The sequence below is a fragment of the Sinocyclocheilus rhinocerous genome, unplaced genomic scaffold, assembly GCF_001515625.1.
Source record: "Sinocyclocheilus rhinocerous isolate Xijiao unplaced genomic scaffold, SAMN03320098_v1.1 scaffold19, whole genome shotgun sequence".
Taxonomy (NCBI): Eukaryota; Metazoa; Chordata; class Actinopteri; order Cypriniformes; family Cyprinidae; genus Sinocyclocheilus; species Sinocyclocheilus rhinocerous.
In genome coordinates, this window is record NW_015638975.1 from 2,008,411 (window position 1) to 2,018,562 (window position 10,152).

General features: G+C 38.1%; 1 protein-coding gene across 1 annotated transcript in view; it reads left to right on the plus strand.

Annotated features, from left to right (window-relative positions):
* Positions 1 to 9,228, plus strand: part of LOC107750616 (tripartite motif-containing protein 66-like) — a 21,482-nt gene extending 12,254 nt beyond the window's left edge. The window contains exons 8-16 of the mRNA XM_016566105.1: positions 1,934 to 2,140; positions 3,298 to 3,391; positions 3,513 to 3,597; positions 4,252 to 4,432; positions 4,516 to 5,213; positions 5,301 to 5,421; positions 5,592 to 5,666; positions 5,763 to 5,915; positions 8,255 to 9,228. Coding sequence (XP_016421591.1) covers positions 1,934 to 2,140; positions 3,298 to 3,391; positions 3,513 to 3,597; positions 4,252 to 4,432; positions 4,516 to 5,213; positions 5,301 to 5,421; positions 5,592 to 5,666; positions 5,763 to 5,915; positions 8,255 to 8,494 — 1,854 coding nt within the window. The 3' untranslated portion in view covers positions 8,495 to 9,228. The remainder of the gene's footprint in view (positions 1 to 1,933; positions 2,141 to 3,297; positions 3,392 to 3,512; positions 3,598 to 4,251; positions 4,433 to 4,515; positions 5,214 to 5,300; positions 5,422 to 5,591; positions 5,667 to 5,762; positions 5,916 to 8,254) is intronic.
* Positions 9,229 to 10,152: the final 924 nt, after the last annotated feature.

Genomic DNA, 10,152 nt, shown 5'->3' on the forward strand with positions numbered 1-10,152 from the left:
ATACTGACCACAATCCTCAGGCCTGGCGCTCTTTAGTGCTTGCAAAGGTTGCATGTCAACCACGCCATTAACTGGTCCACACCACAAGTCCTAGCAGATGAAAAGGCCATCGAGCAGCACTGCAAATGTGCTGAAGCATTGGAGAGGGCTCAAGTGTGGGGTCCTTACAGTATACTGACTTTCATTTTGGTAGTTGATCATTTGTTTTTCAGTGTCAAGATTTTAGGTCAAAACTTATATGAATGAATGAATGGAAAGTATACATTTTCAGCGAAGTGACAGGTCATTTTTTTAAACTATTATTAACCATGACTATTATTAATCATCTAGTAGCATTTGTACAAGTCATTTCAATTGTCCTGCAGTGCAGCAAATGAGTTTATGAAGTACAGATATTCCATGTAGTCTCTCCATGACAGTGGCTCACAAACAGGGGGCCGGGACCCACTAGGGGGCTTCAGCAAACTTCTAAGGGGGACTAAAGATGACTTAATGATTTAAATTAAGAAAAAAAACCAACAACAATTAAAATAAGCTGAAACAATTAAACACAATAGATATTTCTTATTCTAATTCACCCCCTCAAAAATGGTTTCCTTTAAAAACACTTGAAATCTCTGGTATCAGTTCAAACATTTGCTCACTTTGCTCATGTTGTGCTTGTGCTTTAAGTGTATTTGGAGTGGATGACGGCGTGAGAACAGTGAACTCGACATCGAAACGAGCTCCACCGCTCTCAATATTAATTTAGAAAGAGGAAATTGAATCATTCCAGGCAGCATCATCTCTATTTATGCAGCTGTAATGTGTTTTCATCTTGACAGCTGCTGACAGCACCTCTGCAAGCAGATGGTGAGACATAAGTGAGGACAACAGTGGTGTGAGCTCAGAAACAATTAAGACCACAAAATAACACGCGCACACACACAAACCTGCTCTGCTCAGCATCCGCTCCTCAAGCTGTATTGGATGAGAACCAAACCAGGCGATAGAAGTTATTATTAGTTCTCTTGATGCCAGTATTTTGATAAATCTTCCTAGGATAAACACCAATCAAAATCAGTTTCCCTGTAAGATTTGGCACTCCAGAGGCAAATTAGTCTAAGATACATTTTTTTATGTATCATCTTCAGCCCATAACTGTGACATGATTAAAAGGAGGGAAAAAAGCGCTTGGGTGCAACCACATATTTACTTAACCTGGCATTAATGAGAAGCTAGGGGAATTGAAGGAGCCGGCTGTTGCATTTTTCTTCATCTCGCTGTAGAGCCCACACGATTACCTCTAAAGTCTCTGAGACCTCCTACCTTCTCTCTGCACCCACACACGCTTGCAAGACACACTCTCCACAGCTTGGTTCATTCCACCCTCTCCTCCTGGGCTTCTATCAGGTGAGTGTTTTTAATCCTGAGGTAATTATGAGAGAGGGAAAAAAACAAGAGAGGGCTTAAAGACAGATGGAGGAGGGGTTACGTCGAGCGTACGGGCTGCTGCCTCCAACTCTGACATTTGTCGTGTTAGTGAAGGATGCAGTCGCTTGGGCTTTTCTACAACTTCTCGCATTAGTGAAACGATGACAAGAGAAGAAGAGGGCCGTGGAGGAGAGAAAGTCTAATCTCTGATGTGTTAATGCTGCTTATTCAAAGAAGCCTTCCATGCCCCAGATGTGGGATTTACATACGATAATTGGTGCTGTAACTAAGTCATATATTATCAGGAGAATTATTTTGTAGCGTACGGAGTTGCGGCTGATTGTTCTGTCTTTTGCTCCAAACTAGTGTAGCTACTGTGCATTGTCACACTCAAGGTTGTTGTTCCTCACTTTCATGTCCTCTGTTGTCACTGTTGCTATGGTTGTAGTGTGCCGCATATGCTGTCGAGATCACTTTTAGCCTAGTGCTGCGCTAATGAGACTTTGGCTCTCTTCCGTAGAGATCCTCGGCGCTAGAGATGTTCACGCGGGCTCAAGGCCGAGGAGGTGACGGCCAGAGCTGTTCCGGTTCGAAGAGGGCGACCAGGTCTCAGAGCATCTCAAAAGGACCCAGAGGACCTCGTAAAAGGCTCTGTAAAGACAGGCTGACCAGGGCTGCTCACAGCCTGGCAACAGTGGCTGGGGACCAGGGATGCACAACGCAGCAGGTAAACTTTATATATATGTGGCAAGACAAACATACCCTCTTTTCACAGCGATGCAACAGAAGAATAATTTTTGGTTCCCCAAAGAACCTCTCAGTGAACAGTTCTTAAAAGAACCACCACCATTTTAAAAATCTAAAGAACCTTTTACCACTATAAAGAACCTTTTGTGGTATGGAAAGGTACCATGGATGTTAAGATTCTTCATGGAACCATCAATGTCAAAATTAGAACTTTTAATTTTAAGAGTGTAGACATGGAGACTTGTGTTAGTGCAGTGGTCCCAAATAATTTATTTAAATTTTAATTATAAGTATTTTAATTGCATATTTGATCTGTGTACACTTCCAATTTACACAAATTAAATAAATAAATAAATAAATAAATAAATAATTTATTTATATTGTTGTGGACAGTGTGAGGCCTTGGAGACAAAAAGGTTTAGAGCCAAAGCTCAGCATTGTTTCTACACTGAAAAAAAAAAAATTTTTTTCAAAGTTGTAAATAAAACAAGGGTTATTAGATTTTTTTTTTCAAGAAAATATTATTTCAGTTTTTCTACTTCAAAATTTCACATTTAATTCAATGAGTTTCGATTTCTTTGTAATTAATTGTGAAATGTACTATCAAGAGTGAAAATTCTTTCACCACCTAATTTTTTTTTCAGTGTGAAATAGCACAGAGGTGTAGTCATAATGTTAAACACGGACCCCACAAATATTACATTGGTATGAATAATTCACTATATTAATATTAATTGACATTGATGAAATGCTCTTGTCCTGAATTGCTTTTCATCACGATTCCTTTTAAAGTTCATTTCAAACATGTCTCTCTGTCATACAGTGCAAAACACCTTTGTTCCAGTGCACACAGCTCTGTTACTTGCCTTTTAAGGGATAAACCAGATGATGTACGTCAAATAAGATAACTGTTGTCTTGGAAACAGTTTCTTTAACCTCTTTCTGTTTGAGATCAAATTAGATGCAGCAGCCCACATAACTGATTGTATTCAGTTTAACAAGTTCACTGTTGGCTCACATTCATATTCGCTGATTTAGTCTGCATGCTGATGTTGTGACATCACTGCATCCATTACCTGTCATCAAAGTGGCAGTGTTTCATAACTTTGATTTTACTGTTTGCTTCTTGTATTTCAGCAGGTCTGTGCACGACTCGATGCTTCTGAGATGATCCCAGGACATATAAACAGTCACACTGCATCCTCTCTGACCACCTACAAGTCTGAACCAGGTTAAGAGGCCGATTAGGATTTATAAATAAGCTTCTTTCATTTTCAACTTACAATAGAAATACATAATGAGGACATTTCGTAGTGGATTAATCAGTCTAAATGGCATTTTCATGGTTTCAGATAACGTATATGCATATGCCTATGAAAACAGAAGGCTGAAAACCAGAAAGAAGAAAAGATTGTCTCGAGAAGATCCAGACACCAGGTAAAATTTAAAAACTAAAAAAAAGAAAAAGCTCCAGGTTTAATGTGCTTATTTATAAGGCTGCACAATTTGGGCAAAAATGTTGTGATTATATATCAATATGACTATAAAATAATAATATTATTCGATATTTTATTATGGTTATTATTATTTTATTATTATATAAGTAAAAATACTAAACAATATAAAAAATATCACTATTGCAATATTTCCCTGTAGAATTTTTTTGTATTATTATTTGAGAAAAATATAATAATAATAAATGGTATAATATTGTAAAAACTGTAACAAATTTCAATACTAATAGTCATGGCTTAATAGCTTAATTTTCTCATTAAAGAGATAGTTCACCTTCAGTTTCTGGTCCCCATTGACTTGCATAGTGTTTTTTTCCATACTATGGAAGTCAATGGGGACCAGCAACTGAAGGTGAACTATCCCTTTAAGTATGGGAAGATGTAAGCATCCCAAACTCATTTACTGCAGACCGAGCAGCTCTGAGACACTCCTGTCTAAAAGAACACAATGCTGCACTAAGTCATGCATGATTTAGGTTTTATTTATATTAATTGCTGGTCCTACAAGAAACATTGCAAATTTGTCTTGAAGGTTGAAAGGTAGAAATTTTGTTTTTTTTTGGTTTGTTTTCTACAGTGATAAAGAAGCCCCAGATGGTTCGAAGGTTCCAGTTGTGTGTCTTGAGCGACTCAAGATCCTAGTGTCACAACATTCACCACAGAACCATCAGAGCACAGACCTTACTTCTCAAACAGAGCCTGGACTCAAACCTGAAGAAACTGTCTTCAGGGTGCTAGAGAGAAAGGTCACTTGTCAGGTATCACTTTAATGTTGATGAAATGCTTTTCTAGGTTTTATATCATCTCGCAGTTCATAATAATAATTTTAATGTCCTTCAAGGGAACTTTGGATAAGGAGTCAGTTCAGACAGAGGACAGCGTGTCGCCCATAGAGCAGCTATCACCAGAACATCTGCATAGCAGTGAATCATCTGGCTCCCTTGAGGTTTCTCAGCCTCCTGTGCAAGAATTTTGCAACATAAACCAAGAGTCCAGTGTACTAGCCATCTCCAATGATTCAGACCCTATCTCACAACCTGACACCGAAGAACTAAACTCCCCATCTGAGCTCAGATCAGTGACAGGTTCTGATTTCCAAACTGAATCCACAAGAGAGGCTGAAGCAGGCGCAGATGCAGATGTGGAATCGGAGCTCCTGCAGGAATCAGATCCGAGCGCTGAATCCGAACTGCAGGTCGAATCTGAATCGGATGTGATTTCAGAGCAGCCTCCTGAATCGGTGCTCTCGGCTTCTGAACAGGAATTTGAATCGGATCCAGATTCCACGGCCGAAGTGACTCTGAATCTTGAACCGGAGTCTGAATGGGAAGCGGAGCAGCCGGTTTTTCCACCTGCCGCCGGCTCTGAGACTGTATCAGAACCTGTCGTTGAACATCAACCTGCAGAGGAAAGCCCGGAGATAGAGAATGAAGACTTCTGTGCGGTCTGTCTCATCGGAGGAGACCTTCTCTGCTGTGACCGTTGCCCCAAAGTCTTTCACCTGTCATGCCATGTCCCTCCTCTCCATAGTTTCCCCATGTAAGCCATTCTCCCTCCTACTTCACATATCCACCTGTGTCTTTACTCACTGCTGAAACTAACCTTTATCATCTCGGGCTTCCACAGAGGCGACTGGATTTGCACCCTGTGCAGGGATGTGGAGCAGCCAGAGGTGGAATATGACTGTGAGAATGACCAGATGTCCACGGGTTCGCTACCATATGGGCTGTCGGCGTGTGACCAGAGGGTAAGTGAAGGGGATGCAGAGTCTCATCTGGCCTAGCTCTGACTAATCCTGTGACCTCAGAGATCTGGGAGTCGAAATCCAAAAAGAAGTTCCTCCCTCAAGAGATTTACAGTCTGTCTAACAAAAGTGAAATATCTCTGTTGATGGATGACTTGTCTGTTTGATCACAGAAATGCGAGAAGTTGACGCTGCTGATCCTCAGCAACATTCTCAGCACTCCGTTCCATGAGCCTGTCAGCCCTCTGGTGATTTTAAAAGGAATATCTTATGATTTTATATTTGTAGATGATACTTTTATCTATCTTTCTATCTGTTCATTTTCTGTTTGTATCTATTTATAGGCCCGTCATTATTATCAGATCATCAAGAAACCCATGGATTTGTCTGTCATTCGGAACAGGCTCAGCAGAACCAGCAACACACACTATCGTTCCCCGCAAGAGTTTGTGGCTGATGTCCTGCTCATGTTCAAAAACTGTGCCAAGTTCAACTACGTGAGTGAAATGCATTATTTTGTTAATCGACCTCCTCCTAGCCATTAGTGGTGAATATTTAATTTCATAACTGATTCACATTCAAACGGCCTACTGGTATAATGATTATGCATTACTTTTTTAATATCCTGTTTAATTTAGCTGAAATTAAATTTTTAATAGATTAGGCTAAAAAAAACAACTACACTCATTTGTGTTCGTTCTGTGTATTTGCATTGTATAATAAATGAAGTCCTGAAAGTAAGTTTGGGAGGAGCTTGTTCATCTAATCCTGTCAATCAAATTACAAGAATGTATAAGTGGCTACTTACAGTATCTCACTCTGTCATCCTCCAAATCCATCTTTATTTTTTGTACACTGCATTACCAAAAGTATGTGGCCATGCAGTTACATGATTAGAAACAGGTGCATAAAATCAAGCCATGATGGGGGGTTGTGCTCAAGCCCCCCAGTCCATTTACTCACATCACTCTTTAAGGATTATATGGACATGTTTACTTGTGGCAGAAAGATGAAGATAAATTTGCTTGAGAAGCAAAATTGTTTTCAGCAAAAGGTTTTTTTTTGCTAATATACACTACCAGTTTTTGAATAATTAAGATTTTTTTTTTCTTTCTTTTTATAGTAAGGCTGAATTTATTTTAATATATTTTTAATTTTAATTTATTCTTTTGGAAGTAAAGCTGATTTTCAGCAGCCATTACTCCAGTCTTCAGTGTCACACAATCCTTCAGAAATCATTCTAATATTCTTATCTGGTGTTCAATTATTTAGCAGTTATTATTGGTGCTCAATCATTAATAATGGTTCTTATCATTGTGCTGTGCTTGTGGAAACTGATATATTTTTCAGGATTCTTTGATGAATAGAAAGTTCAAAAGAACAACATTAATTTGAAATAGAAATCTTTACGGTCATAAATCCTTGCTGAATATAAGTTTCTTTCTTTCTTTCTTAAATCTTACCCCAAACTTTTTAATGGTACTGTATCATGTTTTCCACATAAATATTAAGCAGCAAAAACTGATTTCATTCTATATATTATAATATAATAGGAATAATAAGAAGAATAATTTCCTAAGCACCAAATAAGCATATTAGAATGATTTTTGAAGGATCATGTGACACTGAAGACTGCTGAAAATTCAGCTTTGCCATCAAAGGAATAAAATTAATTTAATAATATTTATTAAAATAGAAAACTTAATTTAAGCTTTATAATATATATATATAAACTTTAAATTGTGTTAATATTTCAAAACATTACTGTTTTAATTGCATTTTTAATCAAATAAATGTGGTCTTGATGAGCATAAGAGACTTTTTTCAAAAACACCAAACTTTTGACCAGTATATATATATACAGTGGGTACGGAAAGTATTCAGACCCCCTTAAATTTTTCACTCTTTGTTATATTGCAGCCATTTGCTAAAATCATTTAAGTAAATTTTTTTTCCTCATTAATGTACACACAGCACCCCATATTGACAGAAAAACACAGAATTGTTGACATCTTTGCAGATTTATTAAAAAAGAAAAACTGAAAAATGCTCAGTATTTAGTAGAAGCACCCTCTTGATCTAATACAGCCATGAGTCTTTTTGGGAAAGATGCAACAAGTTTTTCACACATGGATTTGGGGATCCTCTGCCATTCCTCCTTGCAGATCCTCTCCAGTTCTGTCAGGTTGGACGGTAAACGTTGGTGGACAGCCATTTTTAGGTCTCTCCAGAGATGCTCAATTGGGTTTAAGTCAGGGATCTGGCTGGGCCATTCAAGAACAGTCACAGAGTTGTTGTGAAGCCACTCCTTCGTTATTTTAGCTGTGTGCTTAGGGTCATTGTCTTGTTGGAAGGTAAACCTTAGTTCCAGTCTGAGGTCCTGAGCACTCTGGAGAAGGTTTTCGCCCAGGATATCCCTGTACTTGGCCGCATTCATCTTTCCCTCGATTGCAACCAGTCGTCCTGTTATATAAAAAAAAAATTATTAACCATTGTTCACTATATTTAGTTACATTTATCCTTATAAAAAATACGTAAATTTAAGATGTACTCTCTACATTTAATATCTTACTTTTGTGGAAAACAAGACAAAAATAATTACGAAGATTTTTTTTGTAGATTTTGATGCAATTATTTATTAGCGTCAATATGGTAGAACATTATTGTGGAGGATCATTTACTTTAGTTGGATATACTATTAAATATGTATAGGAATTTAGTCAGACCTTGGATATACTATTAAATATGTATAGGAATTTAGTCAGACATATGGTTGTCTGTAGATCTTAAGAGGTCAGATACTGTAGATGCTGACTGCGCTGCTTTCTTTCTCCAGCCGGACTCAGAGGTGGCTCAGGCAGGCCACAGTCTACAGTCCTTTTTTACATCCAAACTGAGGGAGGTTTTCCCAGATCTGACCTGCCCTGTCCAGGAGGAGGAGGACTCAGACAATGAGGATTACGAGGAGCTGGAGAGAGCTATGGCGACTGGATTTCCCTGGCCTGAGAGAAAAGAGCAGAGCCACAGGAAGAGGAAGAGAAGGCACTCCCTCAACTGGAGGAGAAATCACTATTAGTTGTGCCTCTCTCTCTCTATATATATATGTACAGAGACTTTTGACCTACTCGCTCTGAGTTTTCCATCCTGTGTGACTTACTGTTTTTTAAAGATTCATGTTGAAATACAGTATATGCTTTTCTGAGGACTAATCTCACACATTATAACCAGTTGATGTGTTATGCTGTTATCTGTAGCTGTGGGTAGGTGTTGATATAAGCCTATATCTCTAGACTTCGCCGAAGGTCTTGCACTAGTATTTATTCCAATGCATACACTTACATTAAAATGTACAATCAATTTGATAGCTGACTGGTTGCTGGCAGTTGCTACTTAGTAAATATAGATAAGCAACATTAATTGGTAATATTATATATTTGCTCTAAATTTCATTCTTCTTTTGATCCAAATATGCCTTATAATGAGGTAGTTTTTCCAGTTGTTTTACTGTGATGACTTTAATGATCTGTAGAGGGAGCACTTCATATAGCCTGTGGCAACACATTAGTTCATATCTGACTTTTTCAGTGGCAGGAGCAGTGCTTAATTTGAGCCAGATCCTGTTCCGGAAAATGTCAGATTTGGGATTTTTCGTTCCGGTAATTGTTTTTAAGAATCCGCCATTAGATCGTGATTAGATGCGTGCGTGCATATGAGAGCGAGCGCATATTTGGAGGTTATGCATTGGTCCTCAACATAATTTTGAGCGAGCACATATTTGGAGGTTATGCATTGGTCCTCAACATATTTTTGACCGTGACCAGTTAGCTTTCTTCAAACTCACTCTCATTGATGTTTTGTGAACAGCAGAACGTTTGGAGAGAGTGTAATAATACCAGAAATAATACCAAATAAAGTGAAATATTATAGGCTAATGTATAAACACTACAAACATAGCTATACGTTAGTATAGCTCACTCCAAAACAAATCATATAAATGTAACGGTATTCAGAACAGAACAAGAATGAAATAAAAATATATATACCTAAAGAAACCAAAACAAAGCGAAACTGAAAGTACCAGGGTTAATTGGGCTCACCTACCTCTCATTCGGCACAAATCCTAATGTTTCCATATTCGCAATGTATTTGAATGAAACTATTATTTATAATGTAGAGGCTTTGTACTTCAGGCGCGTTCATATATTGACAGAAATATCATCTTCACATGAGCAAAAATGTGCTTGGCATACAAAGTGGACCGGTTATACCACGGACTATTTAAATTGACCAGTGTAACCTTTTTTGGTTGACTGTATTTTATTTTGATAATGAACAGACTGCGGTGTTTGAGTTGCGAATATGTTGTCTGTGTGTGTGTGTGTGTGTGTGTGTGAGCGCGCGAGGCGCCGGCGTGTTAATAGTGTTCACCGTCTGTTTGATTACATGCCATTATATTGCATTATTTCAGTATAATGTGTGTCACCATGATGGTGTTTAGTGTTTTTTGGTTTAGTGTGAATGACACTGTGCACTTTCTATATATAAGTATTGCCCTCCTCACCTCGTAGAAAAGCTGTTTGTGATGGGCTTTGGTTCATCATGTGACTTTCTCATCACCACCAGGGTAGGCCTAACCATGTTTTTTTGTTGTTTTTTTTGGCAAATGGATTACCATTTGTCTTTATTTTGACTACAAATTCCATGGTTAAACTATGGTTAGTGTAGCCAAAACCA